At 45.1% G+C, this 21750-nt stretch overlaps 1 protein-coding gene across 1 annotated transcript in view; it reads right to left on the bottom strand.

The window, feature by feature from the left end:
- LOC144504122 (contactin-associated protein-like 5) overlaps nt 1-21750 on the bottom strand; it is an 824359-nt gene that overhangs the window by 261015 nt on the left and 541594 nt on the right. The window contains exons 18-19 of the mRNA XM_078229298.1: nt 21443-21599; nt 4606-4733 (exon numbers count right to left, since the gene is read on the bottom strand). Coding sequence (XP_078085424.1) covers nt 4606-4733; nt 21443-21599 — 285 coding nt within the window. The remainder of the gene's footprint in view (nt 1-4605; nt 4734-21442; nt 21600-21750) is intronic.

Below are 21750 nucleotides of genomic sequence, written 5' to 3'. Positions count from 1 at the left end.
GTTCCCTTGGCAACATGTTTATTTTCAAGAACTCTGATATTTGCCCTTTCAATGCCTTCCGAAACATCTCGGTGAAGTATTCTTTCCTTACGTCCTGCCCTGAATGTATCCCTTTTCAGCTCACTGTCCCCTTGTTCTGTTTTCCGTATCAATTTATATATCCCAGCTTGGTCCTTTAAACCTCTGAACCTAATTCATGTCAGTACCTTTATTACAATGCTGCCTCAGTCCTCTCCTATTCAGCAAGATCCCAGTAGTTGGCTAGTTCAGTTGGCTGGATGGCTGGTTTGTGATGTAGGGCCATGCCGACAGTTCGGGTTGAATTCCCGTACAGGCCGAGGTTATTCATGTAGTCCCCGCCTTCTCAATCTTGACCTTTGCCTGAGGTATGGTGACCCTCAGGTTAAATCACCGCCAGTCAGCTCTCCCCCTCAAAGGGGAGAGCAGCCTATGGTCACCTGGGGTTATGGCAACTTTACCTTTACATGCTAGTGATCTCCAGCTGAGATCTCGTAACCTACAACAGATTTTTCAACTAACAGTGCGCCATCAGCTGAAAGGCTTTTTCCTTGCTGTAACTTTCTCTGGTTCTACTATTTGCTACTTTATAAAACACCTTTGAAAGGCCACGTACACCACATGAACTGCACTAACCTCACCAACTCTCCCCGTTACTTAATTAAAGAACTTAATCAACTGAGTCAAGATAATTCAACTACTCACCATCTTACTTCAAGACTCAACACCAGACAGAAAGTGCTATTTCATTTCTAAGCACATTTGATACCCATTTACATTCTAAATGTCTCTGCCAGAAATATGTGAGGACTAAAATAAAAATTTCACTCTAATTGATGAGATGTAGAGCACACAGGTCAAAATATTAGTATAGTACAGTTGTTTTAATAAATTATTTACAGTGTGATACCAATACAATAAAAGATTAAAAGTCCCATTATTTGAATAAAATTGAGGAGATGAGTGAAGCATAACACTGGCTTTAAAGTGGAGGTGATTTGATTTGATTTGATTTATTATTGTCACATGTATTAACATAGAGTGAAAAGTATTGTTTCTTGCGCGTTTCACAAAGCATGCCATTCATAGAGAAGGAAATGAGAGAGTGCAGAATGCAGTGTTACAGTCATAGCTAGGGTATAGAGAAAGATCAACTTAATGCAAGGTAAGTCCATTCAAAGGTCTGACGGCAGCAGGGAAGAAGCTGTTCTTGAGTCGGTTGGTACGTGACCTCAGATTTTTGTACCTTTTTCCCGATGGAAGAAGGTGGAAGAGAGAATGTCCGGGGTGCGTGGGGTCCTTAATTATGCTGGCTGCTTTTCCGAGGCAGCGCGAAGTGTAGACAGAGTCAATGGATGGATAAGTAAAGTATATAAGCATAGGGATAAGTATATAAGGTGGATAAGTATTAATGAAGAAAATGCTTGTAGAGCGAGATGTGGTAGTGTGGGAGGAGGCTCATGTTGAGTATATACCAGCCTGGATGAGTGGCCTGTAATGATGCTGTGAATTCTATGGGAGGGATTTTCCAGCTGATCCGGTCAATGGGATCTTCTGGTCCCTCTGACGGCAACTCTCCGCTGCGGGTTCCCTGGTGGCGGAGGGTGCGAACAATAAGAAGTCCTTTTGATGACGGCAGGACCAGGTGATCCCGCCATCAGCCAATGGCGGACTGCCTCTGCTGTCACAAAACACGCCGTGGGGTGGGGAGGCGGGGGGTGTGGAAAATCCCACCCTACGTAATTCTATGCAACAGAATAAGAAAAAAGACAGTGACCCTGTGAGCGAAGCCATTAGCATTCACTATCATTACTCCACAGAAACTGAGAGCAACTCTGGGAGTCCACATATGAGCCGAATAATACGGAAATTCAGAGAAGCTGCTGTCCGTGAATCTACGCCATGACAAGCAGCTGTGCCCCAGAGGTTTCCACAGACTGAAACCTCCACTGCAATAACTATTTAACAAGACCTTTCACTTCAGTTTAGCGTTTATTTATTAGTGTCACAAGTAGGCTTACATTAACAGTGCAATGAAGTTACTGTGAAAATCCCCTCGTCGCCACACTCTGGTGCCCGTTCGGGTACACTGAGGGAGAATTTAGCATGGCCAATCCACCTTACATACACATCTTTGGACTGTGGAAGGAAACCCACGCAGACACGGGGAGAACGTGCAGACTCCACACAGACAGTCACCCAATCTGGGACTCGAACCAGGTCCCTCGCGCTGTGAGGCAGCAGGGCTAATCACTGTGCCACCGTGCTGCCGCTCATTGTTTTAAAAAAGCAGGAGAATGCTACACCTTGCTGAGAGAGGTTGTAAGTGAGTTTTTAATAGCTTGCTGACATCCTAATTACACCAGCAGCAACAATATTTATATAGCACCTTTAATGTGATAAAAAGTCCCACGGTTCTTCACAGGACAAAGCCAGATTTGACACTGAGCCGCATATGGCCAAAAGAGGGCAGCTGGCCAGAAACCTGGCCAAAGCGGTAGGTTTTAAACAACACCTTGAAAAAGGAAATAGAGGCAGAGAAGTTTAAGCAGAGAACTCAATGCAGTAAAGCAATTGAAGCAATCTCGTTGAATGTTTTTAAGGCAGAGATAGATAGATTTTTGAGCAGTAAAGGAATTAAGGGTTATGGCGAGCGGGTGGCTAAGTGGAGCTGGGTCCACGAAAAGATCAGCCATGGTCTTATTGAACGGCAGAGCAGGCTCAAGGGGCCAAACTCCTGCTCCTAGTTCTTATGTTCTTAAGGGCAGCCTAGGTAGCTGGATGCAAGGCCGCCTGCCGATGGTGGAGCGATTCAATCAGAAATCACATAGCATCCCTACAGTGCAGGAGGGGGCCATTCGGCCCATCGAGTCTGCACCGACCACAATCCCACCCAGGCCCTATTCCCACAACCTCACACATCTACCCTGCCAATCCCCTGACACGAGGGTCAATTTTGCATGGCCAATCAACCTAACCCACACATCTTTGGACTGTTGGAGGAAACTGGAGCACTGGGGGAAACCCACGCAGACATGGGTATAATGTGCAGACACCGCCCAGTCACCCAAGGCCGGAATTGAACCCAGGTCCCTGACACTGTGAGGCAGCAGTGCTAACCACTGTGCCACCGTGCCGCTCAAGGTCACTAATTTAAAGTTGTGAGGGGGGAGGTGGCGGCTGCCATATTTTGGTGCCCATCCACCTCCTACCACATGGTGGGAGTGAGCTCAGGACGAGGCAGACAAATGGCGGGGTGAGCACCGGCCCTATTTTATGTGCCACCCCACTAAAATACACCCAACAGAGGCACATATTTTCACGCCCTTAGTTTCAAATCCAGGCCACCTCACAAAGAAACATTAAGATAAAGGCAAAATACTGCGCATGCTGGAATCTGAAACAGCTCTGACGACGGGTCATCCAGACTCGAAACGTTGGCCCTATTCTCTCTCCACAGACCCCGTCAGACCTGCTGAGGTTTTTCAGCATTTTCTGTTTTTTGTCAACAAAGAAACATATTGTGCAGGGTGATAATGGACTGAAGTCATGGCTGTCATTCCCCCAACAACCCCCACCACCCACCACCCGACAGTGAGAAGGAAGAATTTGGCGCTCAGTCTAAACTCCATTCGCTGCAGCGGGACCAGAAAATCCCTGCCAAGGGGGAGGTTGGAGAATTCTAACCCTGCCTTTGGAAGTAAACATACAAAGAACAAAGCAAGGTACAGCACAGGAACAGGCTCTTCGTCCTCCAAACCTCGCCGATCATGATGCCTGCCTGAACTAAATCCGTATGCACTTACAGAGTCCGTATCCTTCCATTCCCATCCTATTCATGTATTCATCAAGTTGCCCCTTAAATGCCACTATTGTACCTGCCTCTACTGCACCCCGGGCAGCGTGTTCCAGACATTCACCACCCTCTGTGTAAAAAACCTGCCTCGCACATCTCCTCTAAACGTTTCCCCACGCACCTTAAACCTATGTCCCCTAATACTTGACTTTTCCACCCTCGGAATGAGCATCTGACTATCCACTCTGCCCATGCCACCCATAACTCCAAAACAATTCGAGCAAATTACTGCGGATGCTGGAATCTTTGACAAAGGGTCACCTGGACTCGAAACGTCAGCTCTTTTCTCTTACAGATGCTGCCAGACCTGCTGAGATTTTTTGGTTTCTGAAACAATTCTTCCTTGTTCCCAATAAAATAAATTCAAAGTTCCTGATGGTATCATCTTAAAATGGTGATATTTTGGAAGCGCAAACAACCTATGGCTATGACTCCCACATTCAGTATTTTCTGAATCTTCACAGCATTGCGGGTGAGGTGGGGTGGTAGATATGTTACTCTGTTACCTTTCCAGTTGGGGTTTGGCATCATAGTCTTAGAAACAAAAAGCAAGTGTTTTTTTTAAGGAAAACTAATGGATTTCATGGTGTTCAGCAGTCAGGTGTTCCTTTATATTGGCCCCATCAACTGCTGGAGATTAACTTGACTTTTTGATTTGATTTCAAATGCTGGGTAATTTAGCACCAGTCCGACATCTATTCTGAGAGACCATGTAACCGCAGGGCACTTACCATCACCATGGCAACGTAGTGGCCCAAGCTTGTAAAGGGCTTCAGAGCTTGTCTTCGTGATGTCTCCAATAATAATGTGAGTCACAGGCAAGTGATCTTTGTATGAAAGAAGGCCTGTGTCATTGGTCCTGCCAGAAAAACCAGGATAAAAGGAAAAATTACTCAAAACTAATATACACCATAGATCAATATGCTCTGGCCTTGTTATGTACAGCTGTCAGGTAAATTGGCCAACCATTTTCAATACGTAAGCACACATAAATGTGAAGCAGCCCCATCTATCAGGTTTGGTTCAGTGGTCATACATGTCTGAGGTCACGTACCAACCGACTGTCTGAGGTCACGTTCCAACCAACTCAAGAACAGCTTCTTCCCTGCTGCCATCAGACTTTTGAATGGACTTACCTCGCTCTAAGTTGATCTTTCCCTTCACCCTAGCTATGACTGTACTACTTGATGCGCGTCAATTGAACACGAGGCACGAAGCTTCGGTAACAGAAGGCTTTTATTGTCTAACAATGGAACTAATAGAACGTAAGCACACTATCCCAGACTGACGAGGTCCCGCCCGAGCAGGGGGTCTTATACCTCTCCCAGGAGGCGGAGCCCGACTGGGATGTGCCACAACAGTAACAACCACAGGTGTATTAATCCCACCCTAGCCCAATAACAACATTAGAACAATCCCACAGTGGGAACCAACGATGGTTCACCACACTACTACATTCTGCACGCTCCTTTTGCCTTCTCTACGAACAGTATGCTTTGTCTGTATCATGTGCAAGAAACAATGCATTTCACTGCATACTAATACATGTGACACTAATAAAGCAAATCAATTCGAATCAAATCAAATCAAATCAAAAAGACTCGATGGGCTAAATGTTTCCTTCTGTGCTGTGGGGACTCTACGATTCAAAGACTCACTGCAAACACTTGAGCACAAAATCTTGGATGAGATTCCAGTTTCAGATCAGATGTTAAACTGAAACCCTGTAAAAGACCCCATGACACAACTTCAAGGAAGAACAGTCGAGCTTTCTCTGGTGTCCTAACGAATATTTATTCCACAGCCAATGTCACCCAAACAGTTGATCTATTCATTCTTACGTTGCTGCAAAGAATGTGTGATCTCTGTTAAGAGCACGTACACTCAGGAGGCAAATGATTGGCTGTAAGCTTTGCTTTGAGACATCCTTTGATCATGATAGACTGTGTCCAAATGCAAGTCTTTCTTTCATAGAAACTAGAAACACAGAAGATAGGAGCAGGAGGAGGCCATTTGGCCCTTCAGCCTACTCCGCCATTCATTACAATCATGGCTGATCGTCCAACTCAATAGCCTAATCCTGCTTTTTCCCCATAACCTTTGAACCCATTCACCCCAAGTGCTATATCCAGCCGCCTCTTGAATACATTCAATGTTTTGGCAGCAACTACTTCCTGTGATAATGAATTCCAAAGGCTCACCACTCTTTGGGTGAAGAAATGTCTCCTCACCTCCATCCTAAATGGTCTACCCCGAATTCTTAGACTGATGACATTTCACTTGGAAACAGGATGATTTCTGCCGGAGGCAGAATGTTCCCCAGCGACCTGGCCCCTAGCTATAGAGCACCGCCGGGTGGACCAATGAGGGTCGATTGGGAATTCCGCAAGTCCCACCCTCCAGAGCTGCTGAGCAATCAGATTGGCTGGCAGCGCCGTCAGTCCCAGCAGCTCCATGGAGATGTTGGCAGCTGCTGGGACTATGGAGGAAAAAGGAGATGATTCCCTGGAGCTGGAGTCTCGAACCTGTAGGATTTGGGTAGGTTAGGGGGAAGGGCGAGGCGGGGGGGGTGGGGGGGGGATGAGTGCAGGTTCAAGGATGGGAACAGGTAGAAAGGAGGAGGGGGGTCAACATATGGGATCCAAAAGGGCAGCTCCTGAGGAGTGAACCCCACCTTTCCCCTTTTTTTGAAAAATGTTTATTCCATTCAAAAAACCCAATTCCAACTGAATCCAATTCATGATCCCCGCATGAGGGACAAACTAGATCCAAGCTGACAGGATGAGGCATTGCGCCCCATCAAGGGCTTGATCTAATGCTCAATCTTAGCCAAAAGGCTGAGATGGCTTTGAAAAACTGATCCTTTACCCTAGCTTAGGCAAACCACCATCGCAGGCACCACCACATCCCCAATGCAATGGGGGTGGCACGGTGGCACAGTGGTTAGCACTGCTGCCTCACAGCGCCAGGGACCCGGGTTCGATTCCCTGTTCAGGTCACTGTGCGGAGTCTGCACATTCTCCCTGTGTGGGTTTCCTCCGGGTGCTCTGGTTTCTTCCCACAGTCCAAAAGGCGTACTGGTTAGGGGTGCATTGGCCTTGCTAAATTCTCCCTCAGTGTACCCGAACAGGTGCCGGAGTGTGGCGACTAGGGGATTTTCACAGTAACTTCATTGCAGTGTTAATGTAAGCCTTACTTGTGACACGAATAAACTCAAACTTGTTCCCTACCTGATCGTGGTTTCACCAGCCCTTTTAGCACTTGAGATAAAAAAATGGGGTTTCCCCACCCCTGCCCCCTTGTTCATGTTAAGTGTCTAATGGTGTGGGCAGTGTATTCTCAGGGTGAACTGGTTTGATAAGAAACACAATTGACTCACAATTTTTTGTTTAAATAGGCGAGGTGAGTCGCTGATTTTGACGCCTGCGCCAACCTCCTCCCATATTATAGGGGTGAATCGGGAGTGGGTGAGAAGAGGATGTTATGGGCACCCACCCAATTCCATATGACCACCCCCAATCCAAACACCACAACCCGCTGTGGGAAACATGCCTGCTGGGGGTGGGGAGGGGTCGACACATAAAATTCAGCCCACTGAAGCAACTCAGAGGCCAATGTGTGCCAAAAACCTCAGTATGTCACAATAAAACTTTCAATGTTTCCCAAATTTATTAACCACGGCTCGAGTAAACAGAGGTTGGGGTGGATATTTGAGCTGATCCGCTAATTGTTGGGCCCTTGACAATCAATTAATTAAGAGAATCCTCTCTGAAAATCAGTGAAAACCCAGGGCATCAAAGCGGATTGTTGCTATGGCTTGGTTTTTGATTTTACACCTCGAGGAAGTCTATCATTGATTGGCAGAGTTAAACTGCTTTCACGGAAAGCATAGCAACAATAAACCTCAGCAAAGATGCCTCAGGCACCACATACATTTTGATAAACTACAACCTTGTAGTTAACCTTTCTACTGTTAGAAAATAATAGTTAGTTTGGATAAAGTGCATTCCAGGCATCATTTTTCACCTTCCGCTTTAATTAAATAATATTTCACACATGCCTGACATTTTGTAAACGAAGTGCAAATACTAACTCAAAACCAGAGGTAGCTAGTTATCCCACAATTAGGATAATTAATCTGCACCGGTGGCACAGTGGTTAGCACTGCTGCCTCACAACGCCAGTGATCTGGGCTCAATTCCCGGCTTGGGTCACTGTCTGTGTGGAGTTTGCACGTTCTCCCCATGTCTGCGTGGGCTTCCCCCGGATGCTCCAGTTTCCTCCCAAAGTCTGAAAGACGTGCTGGTTTGGTGCATTGACCTGAACAGGTGCCAGAATGTGGCGACTAAGGGATTTGCACAGTAATTTCATTGCAGTGTTAATGTAAGCTTGTGACTAATAAATAAATAAACTTAAAAATAAATTAATTTAGAAGGAGTGACAGATTGGGATCTAGCAGACAGGCACTCTTGAAAGATTGATTTGTAGAATGGTGGGTCATGTGTGAGGGAATAGCATGCCGTATTTAAAAGAGCGAATTGGACATGTTGGCCAAGATTTTCTCAAAAAAATGACTAAGGGCGCGATCTCGCCGGCCGTTCACATTCTGCTACCGCTGCAGCGAGGACGGAGAATTTGGTTCAGCCGAAGCGCGATCCGGTTTGCGATTTGAAAGGAACCGTTTGGCGCCAGGCGTGAAATCCGTTTTCAGACCCGTACACAATTTTCTGGCGCCAGGCACAGAGAGTGCCGAAAATCACCCCCGTTTTAAATAGAGTGAGTGACGCCAGAAAGGCTGCCCATTTTACAATGCCACCTGATTGCTTTTCACAATAATTCAGGCACGCTAATAAAAGAGGAGCCAATTTTCGATGGCAATCATTGTCCATCATCAAATTACAAGTCATTGGCCGAAATTCTCCGACCTCTTCCGCGGCTGAGGCTGTAAGAATCACAGAATCATGGAATCACTACAGTGCAGAAGGAAAGCATTTGGCCTACCCAGCCTGCACTAACTCTCTGACAACAATCCCACCCCAGGCCCTGTCCCCGTAACCCCAGTTTTGACCCTGCTAATCCCCCTGACACTAAGGGGCAATTTAGCATGGCCAATCAACCTAACCCGCACATCTTTGGACTGTGGGAGGAATGATGTGGAATTGCTAAGCAGAAATTGACAGCCAAGTTCCGCACACATGAGGACGGCCTCAACCAGGATCTTGGGTTCATGTCACACTATCTGTAACCCCCACGACTTGCCTGGGCTTACAAAATCTCACTAGCTGTCCTGGCTGGAGACAATACACACCTCTTTAACCTGTGCTTAACCCTCTCTCCACTCATAAAAACCTTTAAGACTTGATGACCTGTAAAGATTCGAATTCCAACCATTATCTTGTAAATTGAGTTTGTGTCTACATATGCCTTGTTTGTGAACACAACTCCTCACTCACCTGAAGAAGGAGCGACACTCTGAAAGCTTGTGCTACCAAATAAACCTGTTGGACTTTAATCTGGTGTTGTGAGACTTCTTACTGTGGGAGGAAATCAGAGCACCCGAAGGAAACCAACACAGACACTGGGAGAAAGCGCAAATTCAACTAGACAATCACCTGAGGCCAGAATTGAACACAGGTCTCTAGCGCTGTGAGGCAGCAGTGCTAATTACTGTGCCACTGTGCTGCACTGGTGTGTCAGCATTGAATTTCTGCTCAAACCATTGCAGTGCGAACGGAACGCAGTGGTGAATTGGGTCAGTGAACGAACACCATGGGCTGGATTCCCCTGCCGTGCCCACCTCAAAATCGGAGAATCCTGTCCGAGATCAATAGACCTTTGCATGGTCCGCCCCCACTGCAATTCCTGTGGTAGGCAGGACGGGAGAATTCCGGCCCAATAACTTTCTGTATCATTTGTTAAATTAGAAAGAGCTGTGAAATTATACCACTTCCATTAGCATCAGTAAGGTAATTGAGATCGACAAGGTGAGTGAGACACATCATCTCTGCCTGAATGGAGTTTAACAGTTTCGATAAAATACTTAGCATCTCGCATGAATTTTCATGGTACTCATTTTGATTTGATTCTCCTAGACCTGTATCAGAATCACTGCCCTCAGGCAAAGGAGCCCATGCTGATAATAATGATGGTGCAGGGAGGACAGAAGAAATGTCTGCACAGCCCTAATAGAGACAGCAAGCCTTATCCTATTACCAGCATGCTAGTAACTTGATAAATAGCAAAAGGTTAGGTTGGAATCGTGGGGGAACTGAAACTTCTGCAGTGATGGTTTCATGACAGAGAGCCAAGTGATTTAAGACATAGGCAGCCACTGTTGCCTCTTCTAGAGAGTGCAATGCAGAGGCCACCCCCTTTCTGGTGATTTTCAGGCAGATATAGAACAAGACCCTTTGGGTCTGGGGTTTTCATTCCCTTTTGATGCCAAAGGAGCAAGTCCTCATTTTGCATGCTTGGCTGAGAGTCCAGACTTTAATAATTTGTTGAAACAGATGCAGGGAAGGGCAACCATTGTTTGATTTTAAGCTTTAATTTATCAGTGGCTCAATGTTTATTTGCAAAAGTTGAAATTATGTCAAGTGCTCATAGTTTCTGCAATTGATATTTTAAAGAAATGGCTGATTGGCACTTCTACAGGGTTGTAGCAACAGCACTGTTTTCTTGAGAAGGTTATGAATGGCTGATGTTTAAGCTTTTCCAGACATGCCATTGTACCTAACCAATGAACCCCTTCGCAAGAGAGTGTACATTAGATGAATGGGCATGGAAGAGCTGAGGCTAGGGGCTAAGCTTGCTCCAGCCTACTGGATGTCACGATGAGGACTCTGCAAATAATAACACTGAGCAAAAGCCTTGAGGAAAGAACCCTTGAGTCAGGTCTGTGAAGCCATGGCAACTAGAAGACCCAAAGTTAGGTCGAAATAATTAGGTGATTAAAATTAGAGATTCTGTGTAGTTTTGGTCAATACAATAATGGAGGAGGCACAGTAAGTAGTCTCACAACACCAGGGTAAAGTCCAACAGGTTTATTTGGTAGCATGAGCTTTTGGAGCACTGCCCCTTCATCAGGTGAGTGCCAATCTGGTGTTATGAGACTACTTACTGTGCCTACCCCAGTCCAACGCTGGCAACTCCACATCATAATGGAGGAGGAGATTAATCGAATAAGGATCAAGTAAAGATAGCAAAGAAATACAGTGCAGGGCATAAGTCAGTGTTAATCCGTTATAGACAATAGTGGTGATCTCATACGAATAAAATGGTGACCTGATCCAATGGGTCACATGTGTGCACAAGTCATTGATGGTGACAGGGCAGGTTAAGAAAGAAGTTAATATGCAAAGGCCACATGAGTAAAATCCTGTTAGGGAAGTGAGAGGTCAGGGTTTGGAATGCAGTGCCTGAGACTGTATCAGAGGCAGATTTGTTGACTCGAGGGACCGATGGGGCCCTTCTGTACTGTATGATTCCATGACCATGATTCAGACATGATTTTCAAAACAAAATTGAATAATTACCTGAAGAAAAATATTGCAAGGTTGTCGGGAAAATGTGGGGGAGTGGGACTCATTGAGTTGCTCTTGAAGACAGCTGGCACCAAGATGCTGGGTCGGATAGCCTCATTCTATGCTGCAACTATTCTATGGTGCTATTTGAAATACTTCCAGCTTTCCTCATTATCTCTGTGATCATTGATGCCACTATAATCCATAAACTACTGATCTCTGTTTTGAATATATTCAAGAACTGAGTGTGCACAGCTTTCTGAGATGGAGATTTCCAAAGACGCTCAACCCCTTTGATTGACAAAATGTTTCTTCTTCTAAATCCTAAACTGCTGGCCCCTTAATCTGAAACTGTGACACTAGTTTGTGACTCCCCTGTCAGGGGAAACATCCTCTCAGTATCTACGCTGCCAAGTTCCTTAAGCATTGTGTATTTTCCAATGAGATCACCTCTCATTCTTTTAAATTCCAGGGAATTATATCCCTATTCTATTCAATCTCTCCTCAGAGGACAATCCCCCTCATTCAGAGATACAGGTTTCTCCCTCTCCGCAGTGTGTTTCGCGGCCAGGTGGTGGCGCGTCACTCACCGTTGGCGGGGGAGGGGGGGGGTCTCATGAAACCTGCTGCTGTCAATGGGGTTTCTCGCTGAACGCACCCCTTGCTACCGGCAAACAAGCGGCTGGAAAACACTGTCAGCAGGACTGTAAGATTCCGCTGGCGTGAACGACAGCAAGATTTCGGTGATAATTTAGTTACTTCTGATTTTCCTTGGGTAAGGAGTAGAATTGTACACAGTATTCTAGATGTGGTCTCACCCGGGTCCCACAGAGGACATGCCCCTGCCGACATCAATGGGGACAAAGTAGAAATGTTCGAGAGTTTCATGTTTTTAGGTGTCCAAATCACCAACAACCTATGATTCAGGCATGATTTTCAAAACAAAATTGGATAATTATCTGAAGAGCAAATTAAAAAGTTGCAGGGTTGTCGGGAAAGTGTGGGGGAGTGGGATACGTTGAGTTGCTCTTGAGGAGAGCTGGCACCAAGATGCTGGGTCGAATGGCCTCATTCTATGCTGTAACTATTCTATGGTGCTATTTGATATAATTCCAGCTTTCCTCTTTCTCCCTGTGTTCATTGATGCCCCCTTGCTGCCAGCAGAATTTTGAATGGACCTACCTTGCATTAAGTTGATCTTTCTCTACACCCTAGCTATGACTGTAACACTACATTCTGCACTCTCTCCTTTCCTTCTCTATGAATGGAATGCTTTGTCTGTATAGTGCGCAAGAAACAATACTTTTCGCTGTATGTTAATGGGATAGATGGAAAGTTGGCCAATTGGATAGGTAACTGGCTGTCTGATCGAAGACAGAGGGTGGTGGTCGATGGAAAATTTTCGGACTGGAGGCAGGTTGCTAGCGGAGTGCCGCAGGGATCAGTGCTTGGTCCTCTGCTCTTTGTGATTTTTATTAATGACTTAGAGGAGGGGGCTGAAGGGTGGATCAGTAAATTTGCTGATGACACCAAGATTGGTGGAGTAGTGGATGAGGTGGAGGGCTGTTGTAGGCTGCAAAGAGACATAGATAGGATGCAAAGCTGGGCTGAAAAATGGCAAATGGAGTTTAACCCTGATAAATGTGAGGTGATTCATTGTGGTAGGACTAATTTAAATGTGGATTACAGGGTCAAAGGTAAGGTTCTGAAGACTGTGGAGGAACAGAGAGATCTTGGAGTCCATATCCACAGATCTCTAAAGGTTGCCACTCAGGTGGATAGAGCTGTGAAGAAGGCTTATAGTGTGTTAGCTTTTATTAACAGGGGGTTGGAGTTTAAGAGCCATGGGGTTATGCTGCAACTGTACAGGACCTTGGTGAGACCACATTTGGAATATTGTGTGCAGTTCTGGTCACCTCACTATAAGAAGGATGTGGAAGCGCTGGAAAGAGTGCAGAGGAGATTTACCAGGATACTGCCTGGTTTGGAGGGTAGGTCTTATGAGGAAAGGTTGAGGGAGCTTGGGCTGTTCTCTCTGGAGCGGAGGAGGCTGAGGGGAGACTTAATAGAGGTATATAAAATGATGAAGGGGATAGATAGAGTGAACGTTCAAAGACTATTTCCTCGGGTGGATGGAGCTATTACAAGGGGGCATAACTATAGGGTTCGTGGTGGGAGATATAGGAAGGATATCAGAGGTGGGTTCTTTACGCAGAGAATGGTTGGGGTGTGGAATGGACTGCCTGCAGTGATAGTGGAGTCAGACACTTTAGGAACATTTAAGCGGTTATTGGATAGGCACATGGAGCACACCAGGATGATAGGGAGTGGGATAGCTTGATCTTGGTTTCAGATAAAGCTCGGCACAACATCGTGGGCCAAAGGGCCTGTTCTGTGCTGTACTGTTCTATGTTCTATGTTCTATTTGACAATAATAAATCAAATCAAATATAATTGTAGTGATTTTGTTATGCTTGTTCACCTCATTCCCTTTGTATGATCGACATACCATTTGCTTTCCTAATTTCCTAATTCTGAACTTGCATGTTAACTTTCTGTGATTCCTGTACAAGGTCCACCTGAATACCAACATTTCCTGGTTTCTTAGTCACACACCATCCTGGCTTGGAAGTTTATCCCCCATTCCTTCACTGTCGCTGGGTCAAAATGCTGGAACTCCCTCCTTAACAGCACTGTGGGTGTACCTCTATCACATGGACTGCAGTGGTTCAACAAGGCAGCTCAGTACCACCCTCTCAAGGGAAATTAGGGATCGGCAATAAATGCTAGGCCTAACCTAGGGCAGCACGGTAGCACAGTGGTTAGCACTGCTGCTTCACAGCTCCAGGGATCTGGGTTCGATACCCGGCTTGGGTCACTGTCTGTGTGGAGTTTGCACATTCTCCTCGTGTCTGCGTGGGTTTCCTCCCGGTACTCCGGTTTCCTCCCACAGTCCAAAGATGTGCGGGTTAGGTTGATTGGCCATCCTTAAATTGCTCTTAGTGTCCTGAGATGCGTAGGTTAGGGGGATTAGTGGGTAAATGTGTAGGGATATGGGGGTAGGGCCTGGGTGGGATTGTGGTCAGTGCAGACTCGATGGGCCGAAGGGCCTCTTTCTGTACTGTAGGGTTTCTATGATTCCATGATAACCAATGACACACACATCACATGGAAGAATAAAGGAAATTTTAAAACATCCTGCTTTGCTATATTTCCTTCTAAAGTGGGTAATTTCACACTTTCCCGTATTATACTCCATCTGCCATGTTCTTGCCAACTCACCCAACCCGTCCATACCCCTTTGCAGCTTCTCTGCAACCAGATGACAGTGTTTCTTCATCAGTTAACTTGGATACATTGCATTCAGTCATGGCTAAAAACTGGAAACAGCTGTGTATCAAATACATATTTGGGGGAGGCGATGGCCTAATCGTATTATCTCTGGACCCTTAATCCAGAAGCTCAGCTAATGTTCTGCGGACCTGGGTTCAAATTCCGCCACAGCAGATGGTGGAATTTGAATTCAATAAAAAAAATATCTGGAATTAAGAATCTACTGATCACAATGAAATCATTGTTGATTGTTGAAAAAACCCATCTGGTTCACTAATGCCCTTTAGGGAAGGAAATCTGCCATCCTTACCTAGTCTGGTCTACATGTAACTCCAGACCCACAGCAATGTGGTTGGCTCTCAGCTGCTCTTGGGCAACGAGGAATGGGCAATAAATGCTGGCCAGCCAGTGACGCCCATATTCCATGAATTAAAAAAAAAATCCTTGTGGCTGTCCAGTTTATTCCTACTCTCTGTTCTCTGTCCATTAAGCAATCTCCAGCCCATGTTAATACATTATCCTCATCCCCTTTGCAACATCTTTTCTTAGAATAGAATAGAATCCCTGCAGTGCAGAAGGAAGCCATTCGGCCCTTTGAGCCTGCAGTGACAACAATCCCACCCAGGCCTTATCCCCGTAACCCCACATATTTACACTGCAAATCCCTCTGACACCAAGGGGCAATTTAGCATGGCCAAGCCACCTAACCTGCATATCTTTGGAGTGTGGAAGGAAACTGGAGCACCCGGAGGAAACCTACGCAGACATGCGGAGAACATACAAACTCTACACAGAGAGTGACCCAAGTCCAGAATCAAACCCGCATCCCTGGCATTGTGAGGCAGCAGTGCTAACCACTGTGCCACCATGCCTCCCAAATGCTTTCTGAAAATCCTAATACGCTATATCCACTAGTCCCCCTTTATTTACCCGACTACTAATCATTTCAAAAAAACTTGAACAGATATGTCAAACATGATATTCCTTTCACCTATATTAACTCTCCCTCACCCGACTATGATTTTCTCAGTGCCCTGTTACCAAATCCCTCATAATAGATTCTAGCATTTTCCCAATACTGATGTTAGGTAAACCGTTTCATGCTTTCTTTTTATTTTCGCTCTGCTTCCTTCCTTATGTAGCTTGAAAGGGCATAAACCGCTATATTTATTCTTGTGACAAGTTAAAAATAGCAGCAGTAGCCCACACGGGTTTTGGTGGGGATTTGTGGTACCTACTCTCCTGAGAGTTCATCATAGAATCATAGATCATAGAATCCCTACAGTACAGAAGGAGGCCATTCAGCCCATCATGTCTATACTGACCACAATCTCACCCAGGCCCTATTCCCATAACCCTACACATTTAGCCTGCTAATCACCCTGACACTAGGGTCAATTTAGCATGGTCAATCAACCTAACCCGCACATCTTAGACTGAGGGAGGAAACCGGAGCACCCAGAGGAAACCCATGCAGACACGGGGAGAACATGCAAACTCTACACAGACAGTCACCTGAGACTGGAATTGAACGTGGGTCCCTGGTGCTGTGAGGCAGCAGCGCTAACCACTGTGCCACCATGGGTGCAGTTAAATCAATGTGTTTAATTGTAGCTTCTGTGTTTCTGTATTGTACTATTATAAGGACGGCATGGTGGCAGTTCCCTCCCACATTCCACAGATGCGCGAGTTAGGTGGATTGGCCATGCTAAATTGTCCATTAGTGTCAGGGGGATTAGCAGGGTCAATATATTGGGTTACAGGGATAGGGCCTGGGTGGGATCATTGTCGCTGCAGGCTCGATGGGCTGAATGGCCTCCTTCTGCACTGTAGGGATGCTATGATAATGAAAATCATGGGAACAGCATATATACACACATTCACCAGAATGATGCAATTTTCAAACTCAACTGTTCTTTGCTCTCAATGGAACAGAACTGAGGAGAATCATAACTCCACAAAAACCAATATTGCACAGATTCTCGAGTATATCAAAAAGATATAAAATTTTCCAGAATTAGAAGAATGAGCTCAACCGTATCAAAGATAATTGTGCGTGTTAAAATTTAGTTTGTGAATAAAAATCACCTGAGCTTTCAACAAAGTCCATTGCAAGCAGTGTGTCGATGGTTCTGTCTCCTGCTGGGCCAGTGTATGTTGGAAACCACCACCCTTCAGTTCAGACTTGGTGGTGGACAGAAAGGACATGGAAACAAGGTGGACACAGTTGCACTCAATTAGACCCAAGGACACTTCCACTGGGATCTGAGACAGGAAGCTTTCGCCAAATTACAAATATCCAAGTTAATTAATTTAGATAATTAGCATATTGTTACAAGATGCCATTCTCATTAGAACATGGAAATTGTCTTTGGGAATAGATGATAAACACTGTAGATTTCAGATTGGTGAGCAAGACAAGCCCTGGACACAAACCCACCTGTGAATATCTAACAAGTATTCATTAAGCACTCTAATTGGACTGTTTGAGAGATTCAGAATACATGTTCCTCATCAGTTATTAAATGTCAAATTAAAGGGGTTTATATAAATTTTCTTTAGACTTACAGAAAATAAGTGCAATAAACCCAAAAAACTGCTCTTCTGTGATCTGGTGGGAAGGATGACGAGGGCCCTTCTGGTCATTTTCTTTGTGGTGTCACAAGGAGCCCATTTACCAACTTCACCTCTGAACTCCCTGACCTGTAATCCACTCCTCTCCCTCTCTTCTCATTTCCTTCCCTCAGACCCGCTGCTTATCTGGAAGCTTGAAGGTGCCTCTCAGCCAACTAACCTCTGGCACTCAGTTTCTGCTCCATGTCTTCTTAGTCTTCGAACTTAAACCATTGAAGACAGAGATGAGGAGGAATATCCTCTTCGCTCAAGAGGGTAGAGAATCTGTGGAGTTCCTTACTGTAGAGGGATGTAGATGTTGGGTCATTAAATATGTTCAAGGCTGAGATGGATAGATTTTTAATCAGTAAGGGAATCAAGGGTAATGGGGATAAGGAAGGAAGTGGAGTTGAGGATTATCATTTCAGATCAGTCATGATTTCGTTGAATGGCGGAGCAGACTCGATGGGCCAAATTGCCTACTTCTGCTCCCACATCTTATGGAGCATCCCCACAAGAGCAGACACCTTCTCTACCTCTATCTGATTTCGAGTGATGTAGACTAGCTGCCTTAAAACGTTAAAATGTTAGTGACCTTCTGTTGCCTCTGTCTAGTTTGGGAGATCTTACGTAAAAGGCAAGACTTTTCCATCTTTGCAGGGGATCCGTCAGATCAGAACCTCATTTTCATCCAGTGTTTCCGATCTGCAGTTCTGCACCTCAAGAAAGTTAGACCTTGTTAGTTATATCTTCAATTTTTTTGTATATATTGTGAATCCATTATTGATTTCCAATTCAAGAATATCAGATCCTGCGATCACCTTTGAGAAGACTAATAAATTGTGGTCTCGATCTAACGCAAAATGAGTTTGGAATTGTCAAGTTCGTTTAATACTGAGTTGCGAAATATGCACAGCCCACCCTGGAAGAAATTGTTGACTTGTTGACAAGATTTGTGCAAGTGTTTGATTTTGCGCTTGTCTCTAATGATCAACTTTATTGCAAGCTCAGCAAATACTTGAGAGATATTTCTATTGGTTTCACTCCCTGTCAATGGATATCATATCCACTGTGGTTGTAAATTCTTGAATAATCTGGATTCAAAACCAATGCCATACAAGTTGTATGCTTTCTTTATCCAAGGTTCATGACTTATTTTTCATCTTTTCATCACAAGTATCCATATCCTCCTCCAGGATGTTGAGGTTTCAATCCTTGATCATTATTCCTCACAGTTATATCTCATGTATTAAGTCATTGCAGATAGTCCTGTTCTGCAATTCATCCCTCTAACTCTGTTTGATGGACTCAATGTTCAGACCAATAAGGGTTTCATGCCAGTAACAGAAAAGTCTCTGACTGTTGCAATATGTAGTTCCCCCACTTTAAAAATTTTTTATTTATGCATTCGTGCACGCGGGCATTGCTGAAAAGGATGACCTGTATTGTCCCTCCCTAGTTGCCATTGCCAAGGTAGTGGTGAGTTTTTCTTATTGAACTGCCGCAGTCCAGCACCCAGCTTGCTGTTAGGGAGTGAGCTCGAGGTGTAGACTCAGTGATACTGAAGGAACGGTGATATATTTCCAACTCAGGATGGTGCCTGACCTGCAGGTAGGTGGTGGCGTTTCCATGTGTCTGTTGATTTCATTTTCTGAGGGAATAGAGTTTGTAGTTTTGGAAGGTGCTGTTATAGAATCATGAGAACATAGAATCTATGGCACTAAGACAGGCCCTTCAGTCCAAACTGATCCATGCTGACCAAAAAGCCCATCTAAGCTAACCCCATTTGCCTACATTTGGCCCATATCCCTCTACACCTTTCCTAGCCATGTGTCTGTCCAAATGCCTTTTAAATGTTGTCAATGTCCCTGCCTCAAGCATTCCCCTGGCAGCTCATTCCACATATGTACCACCCTCTGTGTAAAAATGTTGCTCCTCAGGCTCCCATTAATTCTTTCCCTTCATAATCTAAATCTATGCCCTCTGTTGAAGGATCATAACTGAGTTGCCACAATGCATCTTGTAAATGGTTCACGCTGCCACTGTGCACCAGTAGTGGAGGGAGTAAATGTATAAGATGGTGGATGGCGTGCCAATCAAGCAGGCAGCTTTGTTGTGAATGATATTGAGCTCCTTGAGTGTTGTTGGACATGCACTCACCCAGACAAATGGAGGGCATTCCTTCACACTGCTGGCTTGTGTGTTGTACATAGCGAGCAGGCTTTGATGATTCAAGAAGTGAGTTACTCAGCACAGAATATCCAACCCCTGCCCTGCTCTTGTAGCCACAATACTAGTCCAGTAGTTTGCTCTCTTGGTATTCTCTTGAAGTGACCTTCAATGAGTTTGGACTCAAATACATCTGAGTAAAGAGTTTGTTGTAGCCTCTGCAGAGATTTTTACACCACTTGCAGGCGAGGTCAGTTGTACAATACAGTTATTAAGCATCCTGCTATCTCAGCTTAGGTCATGAATTGACTCATCCATGTGGATTTCTGCCTATTAATGACCGTTTAAGCTCCCAAGTCAAGACCAATCGCAGGAAAGGCTTGCAACTACATCATTCGCTCTCCCACTTGTGATCAGAAAAACAAACATAAGAGATAGAAGCAAGAGTGGGACGTATGGCCACTTGAAACTGCTCTGCCACTCAATTAAAGTCATGACTGATGGGATTTCAGTTTTTACTCCATTTTCCTGACCATCCCCCTCCCTATCCCTCACACGAGCTCAAATAAACCTTGACTTTGCAGGTCAGAAATCTGTCTAACTCAGCTTTCAGTATATTGAAAGACCCAGTCTGAACAGCTCTCTGTGGAAGAGAATTCCAAAAGCTATGACACACCGAGAGGACAAATTCCTCGTCATTTCCATTTTATATAGGAGTCCTCTTATTTTAAAACTGTGTCCCTTAGTTCTAGTTTTGTGCACGAGGGGAAGTTTCCTCTCAGCATCTGTCAAGCCTCTCAGAACCATACAAGTTTCAATAAAATCACTTCTCATTCTTCTAAACTCCAATGAATATGGGCCCAATCTTCTCAACCGCTCCTCATAAGGCAACCCCTCGATCTCAGAAGTCAATGGACTGAACATTCTCTGCCTCCAGTGTAAGTGCATCCCTCCTTACATGACTTGGAAATATATCACTGTTCCTTCACCTGCTGCTGGATCAAAATCCTGGAATTTAGAATCTGACAGTGCAGAAGGATGCCATTCGGCTTATCGAGTCTGCACCGATCACAAACCCACCCAGGCCCTATTCCCATAACACCATGGATTTACCCTAGCTAGTCCACCTGATGGTAAAGGGCAATTTAGCATGGCCAATCCACCAAACCCACACATCTTTGAACTGCAAGAGGAAACCAGAGCACCCAGAGGAAACTCACGCAGACACGGGGAAAACGTGCAAACTGCGCACAGACAGTGACCCAAGCCGGGAATCGGACCCGCTCCCTGGTGCTATGAGGCAGCAGTGCTAACCACCGAATGCACCCATACTGTTTCCTTCCTAACAGCGCTGTGGGTGTGCCTACACCATAGGGACTGCAGTGGTTCAAGAAAACAGCCCACCATTACCACGTTCCCTCGGACAATTAGAGATGGGCAATAACTGCTGGCCTCGCCAGCGACATCAAGCTCCACGAATGAATTAAAACATCACAACGACAACTTGGCATAAACAACATTCTTCTCTGAGTTTATAAGCAGTTGTTAAACTGCTGATGTGTAATTCTTTCAGTTATAATGAAACAAGTTATTTTTCTTTTGCTCGATCATTCAAAATGGGATTATCAAAAATCAAGTTGCATTTCAGGCAGCAACACTTGACTTCAGTGCAATGAGACCCGTTGTTATGGTAACAGGAGACCTCAAGCCACTCTAAATTTAACACCACGCTCACACTTCACCTAACCTTCCAGAATAATCTTTAAGCCAGATTTTAATAAGTTAAACCACATCACAAGCACAAACAACTGAGGCCGGGAGCCGGTGGAGGGGTGGCAGAAGCGTCGAGGCAGTTCAGTTAAATCTCACTTTGCGCAATAAAATCGCAACGCGGCGGGCTCAATTATTTCAAACATAAATGCCACAGTACCATTCATCTCTGCCAGCGTCGCAGTTGCAGTGATACTTGGCATCCAAGCAACTCTCCTCCAATCCACAGGCACATTTCTGAATGCCTGGCGACGAACCTCCCCAGTATGTCTGCTTCTCATTGGTCCTCCCAATCCACCAGGTCAATGGCGCCCCATCTGGAAGAAACTTAGAAATATTACCAAGAATAAAACTGTCAGGACTACTGGGCTTTTCCAGCTTCTTATGTCTTTTCTTTAAAGTCATGGCGGTGTTTTTATGCTTAGGAAAATGAGTGATGACAGCTCTGAGAAAGAAAAAAGAAACACT

This window comes from Mustelus asterias, chromosome 14 (assembly GCF_964213995.1).
Source record: "Mustelus asterias chromosome 14, sMusAst1.hap1.1, whole genome shotgun sequence".
NCBI lineage: Eukaryota > Metazoa > Chordata > Chondrichthyes > Carcharhiniformes > Triakidae > Mustelus > Mustelus asterias.
The sequence above is the reverse complement of the archived record's forward strand: the minus strand, read 5'-3'. Positions and strand labels throughout refer to the sequence as shown.